The following is a 14,218-nucleotide window of genomic DNA, read 5'->3' as shown; positions in this document are numbered from 1 at the left end:
TGTAATGAGAAAGTGACCAAAAACCAGGTTCCTTCTTTATTGGAAGGATTTGTTTGGAAAGTAAAGGTGAAGCCAACATTAAATGTTGTCGTTCTCATAATAACCGCACGTGGTTTTACAAAAAAATAAAAAATAGCTCAACACCCTTCAGTTGAAGCAACAGGAAACAAACGAAAGTGGCCACATCTCTCACAAAAACAGATCAAAATTAAATCACGGATAATTGTACATTTGCTACAATAATTACAAAGGCTTTTCAACCAAAAATGGAGGAAATGTCTGATTTTTCAATGTAATTCCAGTACTACTTGAAGTTCTGAGTCAAGTGGAATATTTCAAGCCCCTTGTATTATTTAAAATTGCAGGTGTAACATGGAAAACAAAATGTATTTGTCATGTTATTTAATTACCAGGTCAAGTTGTCATTAAATCCAGAATAATTCATTTGAGTCCCACCTGTTTAGCTAACAATAATAAGTAAATTAAAATAAATGAATGTGTTGCCTGTTTCACATGTTATTTTGGCATTAATACGTGTCACATATCAGTCTGCAAACAATGTAAAAAAAATATTGAGTTAAGAAAGCCACATACAAGCATGCGGCAGCTCCAAAATGCAAGTGTTTCAGCCTACTATAGCTCAGTGCTTTCTGTGGCTGTGGGGCAGCCAGCGGAAATTATGGGGTTGGTAATGTTCTCTAGTTGCGCCGTGATTGGCTCAGTATTCTGTCACTCTGGGGACACTACGTCAACTCAAAATCTACGGGGAGAGCTCGAAAATTCAAGCCCCTTGGGTGCTGCCATTGAGTTACATTAGAAGTCCCCATTCAAAAAGGCTCAAGGTTCTTGGCCACAGATAAAATCACATCAAATCACGTTATATCTACCGTAGCTTTATTTGGACTGATCATGTCAACATCATACTTTCAAAATCTTAGCTTAGCAAGATGGACTAGCAGTCATCATAATGAATCACGTCGACAATCTACTGGAAAATCCTTTTTAATCCTTGTCATATGAAGAGAAATTATAGATAAAAGGTATCGGTGCTCATCGCCCATTGGACATAAACATTACACAACATCAGAAATCGCAAATTCAACAATGAGTAGTTCGGAAGGAATCAGTGGCTAACTGTAAGCATTGCAAAGCAATCACCTGCTACTGGAGTGGGTGTGTGGTCGAAGTCTGGGTTTAAGGGTCTATTTTCCAAGCTTAAAATGATTAACATTTAACACCATGGGCCAGAAAAGATGGAGTACATTGTCCATGCTTTCAATCCAGCATGACTTCTATCTCCTTCAAAACAACTGAAAACGTGGAACTGGGAAATCTCAGACCTCAGTGAGGTCAAAACAACTGGAAACCAGATAAATAACGAGCTCCGACTGGGAAAATACAGTCGGTCATCCAACTCGGAATTCCAAGTTGGGAACTCTGGCCTCCTTCTAAAGCTCCAATCTGAAGTGCCACTGACTTCATAATTCAACCTTGTTTTTTCCAAGTTCACTGTTGTCTTGAAAGCTGTCGGAAAAAAAGCTGGTAAAAAAATAAAAAATAAAAGCACCATAAATCCAGACAATGACAGACTTTGATGACAAATTGTTCCGACAAGAACCGCCCGCCACCTTCCTGTTCAAGTGAGCACAGCACAACAAGGTGAGTCCAAAAATATATTGTATGTTGCTGCATAAATTTTGTAATATGACAGGGAGATAGTAATACTATCTTAGCTACAGTATACATAAGTTAATGTTGTGTAGTAAGCTGTTAGTAGCCCATGTGCCTCACCTTAATAATTTGGTCCCTTTCCCCCTGATAACTTAACCTACTGTTCTGACTTGGTGGTGCACATGTAGCCTATAGCCTGTTTTAGAGAAATGTAATCATTGAATATTGTAAGAGCTTTTATTGTCTGCTTATATGCCCCCTTTATTTATCCTACTGTTCTGACTTGGTGTACATGGAGAATACCGTAAGAACGGCCCCTGTTCTGAATTCTGTACATTTCAGAAGTGCTGAACAAATAGTTATATCAACTACGTCTGTCATAGCTCGCTTATTAATGTCTTAATCGAAATTACGGATTGCCTCTTATCTGCTGGTCGAGCCTAACACAAGAGCCTAACACAAGAGCCTCGCACAAGAGCCTAACACAAGACCCTAACATAAGAGCCTAACACAAGAGCCTAACACAAGAGCCTCGCACAAGAGCCTAACACGAGCCTAACACCAGAGCCTAACACAAGAGCCTAACACAAGAGCCTAACACAAGAGCCTAACACAAGAGCCTAACATAAGAGCCTAACACAAGAGCCTAACACAAGAGCCTAACACAAGACCCTAACATAAGAGCCTAACACAAGAGCCTAACACAAGAGCCTAGCACAAGAGCCTAGCACAAGAGCCTAACACAAGATCCTAACATAAGAGCCTAACACAAGAGCCTAACACAAGAGCCTAACACAAGAGCCTAACACAAGAGCCTAACACAAGAGCCTAGCACAAGAGCCTAACACAAGAGCCTAACATAAGACACCAACTGTTATGTAGTTACACTGCATTTCTGGGATCACTATACAAAAAAACTGTCTGACAGCCAGATCCAGGATTCTTACAGAGTTCAAGTTCAATGTCTAATTTAACTGATTCAACACAAGAGCCTAACATAAGACACCAACTGTTATGTAGTTACACTGCATTTCTGGGATCACTATACAAAAAAACTGTCTGACAGCCAGATCCAGGATTCTTACAGAGTTCAAGTTCAATGTCTAATTTAACTGATTCACGCTTAATATATGATTTAATGACAACTTACACTGTCATAAATGCAAGGACAGAAAATTCATGTTTTAAGTCACACGATTTTGGACAAATCTGTCAAGACACCAACTGTGATAAAGGATTTAAATCAACTAGTGAATTGTATTGAAAATAGCTGTGATCCCCCTTATATCTTAATGTAATGACATGAACAAAAATGGCAAATTATTATCAATGACTTATCAACAGCTGAAACAAGTTGTCCAGTGTAGAAAATCCACACTAGTACGCTAGTTTATAGAAACACCCACTTATGGATTGCTGTGAGTGAGTTAGTGGGAATGATGCATTGAACATGGGGAGACAGAAACAGACTCTACATCTCCCTGCAGTGACAGAGTGATGAGGTGTTGTGGAAGCTTTAGGCTGCCTGCTATATTGGGTTTCTTTGTATTGCCTGTTGGTAGAAGTGACATGCTGAATTCATCTCCCTGAGAGCATTACACTGGAAAAATCTATACTGCCCCACTGCCTGGATTGGAACACACACACACAGGCGCGCACACACACACACAGGCACACACACACACACAGACACACACACAGACACGCACACACACACTCGCGGCCGAGAGGCTCGTCAATAGAAAGACCAGCCTGATTCGACAGCACTTTGAGATTGACTTTGTGCAACAGTGAGTGTGTGTGTCTCTCTGTGTCTCTATCTGGGTGTGTGCGTGTGCGTGTGTGTGTGTGTGTGATTGTGTGAGTGTGTGTGTGTGTGTGTGTGTGTGTGTGTGTGTGTGTGTGTGTGTGTGTGTGTGTGTGTGTGTGTGTGTGTGTGTGTGTGTGTGTGTGTGTGTGTGTGTGTGTGTGTGTGTGTGTGTGTGTGCGTCAGTGTGTGTGTGTGTCTACGTGCATGTGCTCTGTGTGAACGTATGTGTGTGTGTATGTACTGTGTTTGCGTGTTTGTGTGTGTGCGTACATGTGTGTGTGTATTATGTACCATGTGTGTGTGTGCGTGCATCTGTGCATGTGTCTGTGTGTACCTGGTCACAAAGTGTAGCTATGAGTCCCTCCAGGTCGTGTTTCTCATGAACAACCATCTGTTTCTCTTCATACTCTTGTTCCAGCTGCATCTCTAGCTGACGCAGCTACAAGGAAATAAAAACAAACGTATTACAATTACAGTAAATAAGCAAAGGAACCAGGTGTTTTACAGGACGTAGTGGAACCATGTTCAACAGTTAAACAAAGGAACCAGGTGTTTTACAGGACGTAGGGAGTGGAACCATGTTCAACAGTTAAACAAAGGAACCAGGTGTTTTACAGGACGTAGTGGAACCATGTTCAACAGTTAAACAAAGGAACCAGGTGTTTTACAGGACGTAGTGGAACCATGTTCAACAGTTAAACAAAGGAACCAGGTGTTTTACAGGGAACCATGTTCAGTGGAACCAGGTGTTTTAACTATGTTCAACAGTTAAACAAAGGAACCAGGTGTTTTACAGGACGTAGTGGAACCATGTTCAACAGTTAAACAAAGGAACCAGGTGTTTTAACGTAGTGGAACCAGTTTTTTACAGGACGTAGTGGAACCATGTTCAACAGTTAAACAAAGGAACCAGGTGTTTTACAGGACGTGGAACCATGTTCAACAGTTAAACAAAGGAACCAGGTGTTTTACAGGACCATGTTCAACAGTTAAACAAAGGAACCATGTTGTTCAACAGTTAAACAAAGGAACCAGGTGTTTTACAGGACGTAGTGGAACCATGTTCAACAGTTAAACAAAGGAACCAGGTGTTAAACAAAGGAACCAAAGGAACCAGGTGGTGTTCAACAGTTACAGGACGTGTTTTAGTGGAACCATGTTCAACAGTTAAACAAAGGAACCAGGTGTTTTACAGACGTTTTACAGTGGAACCATGTTCAAACAGTTAAACAAAGGAACCAGGTGTTTTACAGGAAACAGTTAAACAAAGGAACCATGTTCAACAGTTAAACAAAGGAACCAGGTGTTTTACAGGACGTAGTGGAACCATGTTCAACAGTTAAACAAAGGAACCAGGTGTTTTACAGGACGTAGTGGAACCATGTTCAACAGTTAAACAAAGGAACCAGGTGTTTTACAGGACGTAGTGGAACCATGTTCAACAGTTAAACAAAGGAACCAGGTGTTTTACAGGACGTAGTGGAACCATGTTCAACAGTTAAACAAAGGAACCAGGTGTTTTAGGACGTAGTGGAACCAGGGAACGTGTTTTAGTGGAACCATGTTCAACAGTTAAACAAAGGAACCAGGTGTTTTACGTAGGGAACCATGTTCAGTTAACAGTTAAACAAAGGAACCATGTTTTACAACCATGTTAAACAAAGGAACCAGGTGTTTTACAGGGCGTAGTGGAACCATGTTCAACAGTTAAACTAAGGAACCAGGTGTTTTAAAGGACGTAGTGGAACCATGTTCAACAGTTAAACAAAGGAACCAGGTGTTTTAAAGGACGTAGTGGAACCATGTTCAACAGTTAAACAAAGGAACCAGGTGTTTTACAGGAACCAGGTGTTTTAAAGGACGTAGTGGAACCATGTTCAACAGTTAAACAAAGGAACCAGGTGTTTTACAGGACGTAGTGGAACCATGTTCAACAGTTAAACAAAGGAACCAGGTGTTTTACAGGACGTAGTGGAACCATGTTCAACAGTTAAACAAAGGAACCAGGTGTTTTACAGGACGTAGTGGAACCATGTTCAACAGTTAAACAAAGGAACCAGGTGTTTTACAGGACGTAGTGGAACCATGTTCAACAGTTAAACAAAGGAACCAGGTGTTTTACAGGACGTAGTGGAACCATGTTCAACCAGGTGTTTTATATATGCTTGATGTAGATGATTGATCTCCTCATACTAACCCCGGCTGTCGTAAAACATCTCTATAGTGGTGTCACTGGCAAGATCAGGGCCGTACAGTACTTAAGTAAACAATACTTTAATGTACTACTTAAGTCGTTTTTTAGGGTATATTGTACTCAGGTATGACATTTGGGTACTTTTTCCATCACTGTTCATAATAAGTTGACAGTCAGTAACTGTTCTAACCTAAGCAGTGGTCCCATTCTGTGGTCAGTAGCGGTCACCTACCCGTCTCTGGGAGGACTTGTGCACGTCCTCTAACTCCTCCTCTTTATCCTCCAGCTCTTTAAGATGAATCTGTTTCATTCTCTCCATCTCCATCTCAAAACGCAGGTGCACCTAGAGGAAGATAGGTGGAAGAAGAGAGGTGGAGAAAGAGGAAGAGAGGTGGAGAAAGAGGAAGAGAGGTGGAGAAAGAGGAAGAGAGGTGGAGAAAGAGGAAGAGAGATGGAGAAAGAGGAAGAGAGGGGGGAGAGGAAGAGAGGTGGAGAAAGAGGAAGAGATATGGAGAAAGGGAAGAGAGGTGGAGAAAGAGGAAGAGAGGTGGAGAAAGAGGAAGAGGTGGAGAAAGAGGAATTGTACTCAGGTTTCATTCTCTTTTTCCATCACTGTTCATAATAAGTTGACAGTCAGTAACTGAGGTGGAGAAATAGGAAGAGAGGGGGGGAAGAGGAAGAGGTGGAGAAAGAGGAAGAGAGATGGAGAAGAGGAAGAGAGGGGGAAGAGGAAGAGAGGTGGAGAAAGAGGAAGAGAGGGGGGAAGAGGAAGAGAGGTGGAGAAAGAGGAAGAGAGATGGAGAAAGAGGAAGAGAGGGGGGAAGAGAGGTAGAGAAAGAGGAAGAGAGATGGAGAAGAGGAAGAGAGGGGGAAGAGGAAGAGGTGGAGAAAGAGGAAGAGAGATGGAGAAGAGGAAGAGAGGTGGAGAAGAGGAAGAGAGATGGAGAAGAGGAAGAGAGGTGGAGAAGAGGAAGAGAGGTAGAGGAAGAGAAAGAGGAAGAGAGGTGGAGAAGAGGAAGAGAGGTAGAGGAAGAGAAAGAGGAAGAGAGGTGGAGAAGAGGAAGAGAGGTGGAAAAAGAGGAAGAGGTGGAGAAAGAGGAAGAGAGGTGGAGAAAGAGGAAGAGAAGTGGAGAAGAGGAAGAGAGGTGGAGAAAGAGGAAGAGAGGTGGAGAAAGAGGAAGAGAAGTGGAGAAGAAGAAGAGAGGTGGAGAAATAGGAAGAGAGGTGGAGAAAGAGGAAGAGAGGTGGAGAAAGAGGAAGAGGTGGAGAAAGAGGAAGAGAGGTGGAGAAGAGGAAGAGAGGTGGAGAGAGAGGAAGAGGTGGAGAAGAGGAAGAGAGGTGGAGAAGAGGAAGAGAGGTGGAGAAATAGGAAGAGAGGTGGAGAAGAGGAAGAGAGGGGGGAAGGGGAAGAGAAGTGGAGAAAGAGGAAGAGAGGTAGAGGAAGAGAGGGGGGAAGAGGAAGAGAAGTGGAGAAAGAGGAAGAGAAGTGGAGAAAGAGGAAGAGAGTTGGAGGAAGAGGAAGAGGTGGAGAAAGAGGAAGAGAGGTTAGAGTAAGAGGCAGAGAGATGTCTGTGTCTCTGTGTGTTGTGTGCATACATACCTGCTGCTGTGTAAAAACAGTATCACTCAATTATGTCATTAGTAAGCGTTACAGTTTCTTGTAATTCATGTGTGTGTGTGTTTGCGTGCATGGCATGTATACCTGCTGCGCCTGCTGAATCTTGGCGGTAAGCTTGGTAATCTCCTCTCCTCTCTCATTGGTCTGGGTCTCCAGGAGGCGGAGCTGCTTCTTGAGGTCCGGCAGCGAATCAGAGGCCAGGTCAAAGGGCACGCTGAGGTCACGGATCTGGGCACACAGCTCCTCCTTCTGCTGCTGCACATGAACCACTTCTGCCAGGCTCTCCTACAAACACACACACACACGCACGCACACACATACACAATCGCAGGAACAGACACACATGGGAACAGACAAAGGATGTATCTTTTCACCAAATGTTTATTGTTTAAGGTAGTAAAACCACCTCTAAATGTGTATTTGGTGTACCTGTAGAGTGCGTTTCAGAGAGTATATCTCTGCCCCCAGTGCAGTGCTCTCGTGAATGGCTTTGTCCTTCAGTTCTCTCTCTTTGTCTGCCTCTTCTAGGGCCTGGGTCAACTCACTGTCAAACCTGTAAAAACACATGCATTGGAACGCATACAAACTCCATTATATGGAATCCCTACATACCCTTGTTTGAATTAAGTTTCTTACACATACACACGTGCACAAACACGTGCACAAACACGTGCACACACACGTGCACACACACACACACCAATACAAACCTACCTCCTCTGTTTGCGGTCCAGCTCGTGAGCGCGACCCTGTAGGCTGTCAGTGAGAACACGGGCGTCCTGGAGGTCAGAGGTGACACGACGAACCTGACGCTTCAACTCTGTGGCGCTCCTCTTAGACTGCTCCAGCTGGGCCTGTAGGGAGCCCACCTACCACAGGGGGGAGACAGAGACTCAGCAAGAGATGACAACCCTGGACTGTGTGTGAGCTACATTTACATTACATTACATTTAAGTCATTTAGCAGACGCTCTTATCCAGAGCGACTTACGCTGAGAAGTGTGTGTGTGTGTGTGTGTGTGTGTGTGTGTGTGTGTGTGTGTGTGTGTGTGTGTGTGTGTGTGTGTGTGTGTGTGTGTGTGTGTGTGTGTGTGTGAGAGAGAGAGAGAGAAAGGGTGAGTGTGTTCTTGTGTGTTCTTGTGTGTTTTTGTATATATGTGTGTGGGAGAGTGTGTGTGTCTTTGTGTATGTGTGTGAGAGTGTGTGTGAGTGTGTGTGACGCTGAGAGAGAGAGAGAGAGAGAGAGAGAGAGAGAGAGAGAGAGAGAGAGAGAGAGAGAGAGAGAGAGAGAGAGTGTGTGCTATATACCTTGGTGTCCAGCTCTAGGTGTGTCTGTTTCTCTGCCTCCAGTCTCTCCTCTGTGTGTTTGAGTCGTCTTCTGACATACTCTACCTCAGTCTGGCAGCACTCTAGCTGTAGTGCCATCTCACTCTCTGTAGGAGGGGGGGGGACAGGGGGGGCAGTGTGTGTGTAGAGAAAAGTCATGAAGAATTCCAATTTCATCAGACCACACCCCATCCTCCCAGATTCCCCACACCTGTTCCCTCCTAAAACGCTAATCCAAACCCCTTAACCGCCAAACCCTAAACTGCCATTACCCAACCTCCATCCAACCCCCCTCCCCCCATGTGTTGCCTGTTCTGTGTGAATAAATGTCAAAACTGTAATTCTGGCATTTATTCAGCATTTTCCCTGATGCCTCATGGTGGCAGTATAACTCAGATCAACAGTTAGTAACATCCAGTGCAGTCAAACCTCCCATTCAGTGAGAGTGAGTTTCACCTATTGTTCAATCCAAATGCCAGGCAGTTACCTATAGTAGTTCCCCAGCTTGTCCCTGTCCCAGCCTGGGACTCTTTGCTCTGGGCTTTCTGTTTCTCCTCCTCCAACTGTTTCTCCAGCGTCACCATGGTGGCCTTACACTGGCCCAGCCGAGCCTGAGAAAGGGAAGGAGAGAAAAGAGAGAAAAAGAAAGAGAGAAAATACTGTATTGTATGGGGCCAGGCACATAACACCTTTAGTCCTTGTGTACCGGCGAGTTATTAGGGTGCTGTTGTAATACTCCATGTAGTTCCTTGTGTACTGGAGAGTTATTAGGGTGCTGTTGTAATACTCCATGTAGTTCCTTGTGTACTGGAGAGTTATTAGGGTGCTGTTGTAATACTCCCTGTAGTTCCTTGTGTACTGGAGAGTTATTAGGGTGCTGTTGTAATACTCCCTGTAGTTCCTTGTGTACTGGAGAGTTATTAGGGTGCTGTTGTAATACTCCCTGTAGTTCCTTGTGTACTGGAGAGTTATTAGGGTGCTGTTGTAATACTACCTGTAGTTCCTTGTTTTCCCTGGTGAGTCGTAGTCTCTCTCCTCTCTCCACGTCAAGCGCCTGGCTGACAGCTTCACCGCGGAAACGCTCATCACTTAGTTCAGACGACACCGCCGTCACCTAGACAAAACACACCCACACCTGTATTCATAACTAAAGCTTTACTTTACCACCCAGCCTATCACTTTAGTGCTCCTCAAACGTTACACTTGACAGGCCTCCCAAACTTTACACTTGACAGGCCTCCCAAACATGACATATTACTATCCCTAAATCAAACTTTACACTTTACAACCCCTCAAACGTTACACTTTACAGCCCCTCAAACGTTACAATGTACAGCCCCTCAAACGTTACACTTTACAACCCCTCAAACGTTACACTTTACTGCCCCTCAAACGTTACACTTTACAGCCCCTCAAACGTTACACTTTACAGCCCCTCAAACGTTACACTTTACAACCCCTCAAACGTTACACTTTACAGCCCCTCAAACGTTACACTTTACAGCCTATCAAACGTTACACTTTACAACCCCTCAAATGTTACAACCCCTCAAACGTTACACTTTACAGCCTATCAAACGGTACACTTTACTGTCCCTCAAACGTTACACTTTACTGCCCCTCAAACGTTACACTTTACAACCCCTCAAACATTATACTTTACAACCCCTCAAACGTTACACTTTACAGCCCCTCAAACGTTACACTTTACTGCCCCTCAAACGTTACACTTTACAGCCCCTCATACGTTACACTTTACAGCCCCTCAAACGTTACACTTTACAGCCCCTCAAACGTTACACTTTACAGCCCCTCAAACGTTACACTTTACTGCCCCTCAAACGTTACACTTTACAACCCCTCAAACTTTACAACCCCTCAAACGTTACACTTTACAGCCCCTCAAACGTTACACTTTACAACCCCTCAAACTTTACAACCCCTCAAACGTTACACTTTACAGCCCCTCAAACGGTACACTTTACAGCCCCTCAAACGTTACACTTTACAACCCCTCAAACTTTACAACCCCTCAAACTTTACACTTTACAGCCCCTCAAACATTACACTTTACAGCCCCTCAAACTCTACATTTTACAGCCCTCAAACTTTACACTTTACTGCCCCTCAAACTTTACACTTTACAGCCCTCAAGCGTTACACTTTACAGCCCCTCAAACTTGACACTTTACGGCCCCTCAAACTTTACACTTTACGGCCCCTCAAACTTGACACTTTACAGGCTTCCTAAACTATACCCACCTTGGTCTCCAGGATGTCAGTGGTCTGTCTCAGCTCGTTCCTCTCTCTCTCTGACTTCTCCAGCCGTCGTCTCAGAGCCGTGATCTCATCCTGGGAAATCATAAGAGTATTTTGTTAAACAACATACCAAATCTCCAGTGATACAGCTTAGCTCTTATAACTATTTGGCTTTGAGTTGATTCAAAAGGCCTTGGATCAAGTGGTTACTGTTTGGCTCTGAATCATGGGTAGTCTCTGAATCAACATACTTTTTTTGCTCTGTATCACTGAGTAGTCTCTGAATCGATTCCTACCTCCTTGGCTCTAAGTCTCTGGTCATCCATGTTAACATCTAGTAGGGGGCGTACTCTACACAGCAGTTTCCACCAGCTCCACTTGGCCACGCCTCTCAGAGTACGGATGTTACTCTGAACACACCTCACTGCCATCTGCTGCACCTGTATGGGGACACACAGAGATACACACAAGTGTTATCGTCAGTACAGAGACAACGTGGAGTCGCAATTCAACGGCTCATACATGAGACATATGTGGCAGGGTCTACAGACAATCACGGATTACAAAAGGAAAACCAGCCATGTCACAGACACCGACATCTTGCTCCCGGACAAACTAAACCCCTTCTTCGCCCACTTTGAGAATAACAAAGTGCCCCCGACGCGGCCCGTTACCAAGGACTGTGGGCACTCGTTCTCCTTGGCTGGCGTGAGTAAGATATTTTAAACGTGTTAACCCAGCCAGTCCAGACAGCATCCCTAGCTGCGTCCTCAGAGCATGCGCAGACCAGCTGGCTGGAGTGTTTACAGACATATTCAATCTCTCCCTATCCCAGTCTGCTGTCCCCACTTGCTTCAAGATGTCCATCATTGTTCCTGTACCCAAGAAAGCTAAGGTAACTGAGCTAAATGACTATCGCCCCATAGCACTCACTTCTGTCATCATCAAATCAAATCAAACTTTATTTGTCACATGCGCAGAATACAAGTGTAGACTTTACCATGAAATGCTCACTTACAAGCCCTTAACCAACAGTGCTGTTAAAGAAAAGGAAAATATTTATCAAGTAGGCTAAAATAAAAAGTAATAATAAAAGTAACACAATAAGAATAACAATAGCAAGGCTATATACACGGTGCACCGGTACCGAGTCAGTGTGCGGGGGTACAGGCTAGTTGAGGTAAGCTGTACCTGTAGGTGGGGACGAAGTGACTATGTATAGATAACAAACAAACAGCGAGTGGCAGCAGTGTACAAAGGGGGGGGGGGGGGGTCAATGTAAATTGTCCAATGGCCAATTTATGAATTGTTCACTAGTCTTATGGCTTGGGGGTAGAAGCTGTTGAGTCCTAGACTTAGCACTCCAGTACCGCTTGCTGTGCAGTAGCAGAGAAAACGGTCTATAAATTGGGTGACTGGAGTCTCTGACAATTTTATGGGCTTCCCTCTGACACCTCCTATTATATAGGTCCTGGATGGCAGGAAGCTTGGTCCCAGTGATGTACCAGGCCGTTCACACTACCTTCTGTAGCGCCTTACGGTCAGATGCCGAGCAGTTGACATACCAGGCGGTGATGCAACAGGTCAGGATGCTCTCGATGGTGCAGCGGTAGAACCTTTTGAGGATTTGGGGACCCATGCCAAATCTTTTCACTCTCCTGAGGGGGAAAAGACATTGTCGTGCCCTCTTCATAACTGGCTTGGTATGTTTGGACCATAATAGTTAATAAGGAATTTGAAACTCTCGACCCGCTCCACTACAGCCCTGTCGATGTTAATAAGGACCTGTTCGGCCCGCCTTTTCCTGTAGTCCACAATCATCTCCTTTGTCTTGTTCACATTGAGGGAGAGGTTGTTGTCCTGGCACCACACTGCCAGTTCTCTGATCTCCTCCCTATAGCCATCTCACCATTGTCGGTGATCAGACCTACCACTGTTGTGTCGTCAGCAAGCTTAATGATGGTGTTGGAGTCATGCCTGGCCATGCAGTCGTGGGTGAACAGGGAATACAGGAGGGGACTAAGTACACACCCCTGAGGGGCCTCAGTGTTAAGGATCAGCGTGACAGATGTGTAATTGCCAACCCTTATCACCTGGGGTTGGCCTGTCAGGAAGTCCAGGATCCTGTTGCAGAGGGAGGTGTTTAGTCGCAGAGTCCTTAGCTTAGTTTAAAAAAAAAAAAAATTCACCTTTATTTAACCAGGTAGGCTAGTTGAGAACAAGTTCTCATTTGCAACTGCGACCTGGCCAAGATAAAGCATAGCAGTGTGAACAGACAACACAGAGTTACACATGGAGTAAACAATTAACAAGTCAATAACACAGAAAAAAAGAGTCTATATACATTGTGTGCAAAAGGCATGAGGAGGTAGGCGAATAATTACAATTTAGCAGATTAACACTGGAGTGATAAATGATCAGATGGTCATGTACAGGTAGAGATATTGGTGTGCAAAAGAGCAGAAAAGTAAATAAATATAAACAGTATGGGGATGAGGTAGGTAAAATTGGGTGGGCTATTTACCGATAGACTATGTACAGCTGCAGCGATCGGTTAGCTGCTCAGATAGCAGATGTTTGAAGTTGGTGAGGGAGATAAAAGCCTCCAACTTCAGGGATTTTTGCAATTCGTTCCAGTCACAGACAGCAGAGAACTGGAACAAAAGGCAGCCAAATGAGGTGTTGGCTTTAGGGATGATCAGTGAGATACACCTGCTGGAGCGCGTGCTACGGGTGGGTGTTGCCATCGTGACCAGTGAACTGAGATAAGGTGGATTTTTACCTAGCATGGACTTGTAGATGACCTGGAGCCAGTGGGTCTGGCGACGAACATGTAGCGAGGGCCAGCCGACGAGAGCATACAGGTCGCAGTGGTGGGTGGTGTAAGGTGCTTTAGTGACAAAACGGATGGCACTGTGATAAACTGCATCCAGTTTGCTGAGTAGAGTGTTGGAAACTATTTTGTAGATGACATCGCCGAAGTCGAGGATCGGTAGGATAGTCAGTTTTACTAGGGTAGGTTTGGCGGCGTGAGTGAAGGAGGCTTTGTTGCGGAATAGAAAGCCGGCTCTTGATTTGATTTTCGATTGGAGATGTTTGATATGAGTCTGGAAGGAGAGTTTACAGTCTAGCCAGACACCTAGGTACTTATAGATGTCCACATATTCAAGGTCGGAACCATCCAGGGTGGTGATGCTAGTCAGGCGTGCGGGTGCAGGCAGCGAACGGTTGAAAAGCATGCATTTGGTTTTACTAGCGTTTAAGAGCAGTTGGAGGCCACGGAAGGAATGTTGTATGGCATTGAAGCTCGTTTGGAGGTTAGATAGCACAGTGTCCAAGGA

General features: G+C 44.5%; 1 protein-coding gene across 1 annotated transcript in view; it reads right to left on the bottom strand.

The window, feature by feature from the left end:
- LOC135517047 (unconventional myosin-XVIIIb-like) overlaps window positions 1-14,218 on the bottom strand; it is a 66,874-nt gene that overhangs the window by 20,201 nt on the left and 32,455 nt on the right. The window contains exons 23-32 of the mRNA XM_064941073.1: window positions 11,174-11,317; window positions 10,881-10,970; window positions 9,613-9,732; window positions 9,106-9,229; window positions 8,601-8,725; window positions 8,008-8,162; window positions 7,723-7,846; window positions 7,378-7,578; window positions 5,908-6,018; window positions 3,816-3,920 (exon numbers count right to left, since the gene is read on the bottom strand). Coding sequence (XP_064797145.1) covers window positions 3,816-3,920; window positions 5,908-6,018; window positions 7,378-7,578; window positions 7,723-7,846; window positions 8,008-8,162; window positions 8,601-8,725; window positions 9,106-9,229; window positions 9,613-9,732; window positions 10,881-10,970; window positions 11,174-11,317 — 1,299 coding nt within the window. The remainder of the gene's footprint in view (window positions 1-3,815; window positions 3,921-5,907; window positions 6,019-7,377; window positions 7,579-7,722; window positions 7,847-8,007; window positions 8,163-8,600; window positions 8,726-9,105; window positions 9,230-9,612; window positions 9,733-10,880; window positions 10,971-11,173; window positions 11,318-14,218) is intronic.

This window comes from Oncorhynchus masou, chromosome 28 (genome assembly GCF_036934945.1).
Source record: "Oncorhynchus masou masou isolate Uvic2021 chromosome 28, UVic_Omas_1.1, whole genome shotgun sequence".
In the NCBI taxonomy this organism is placed as follows: domain Eukaryota; kingdom Metazoa; phylum Chordata; class Actinopteri; order Salmoniformes; family Salmonidae; genus Oncorhynchus; species Oncorhynchus masou.
Note: the sequence above shows the minus strand (reverse complement) of the source record. Positions and strands in the feature narration are given on the sequence as shown.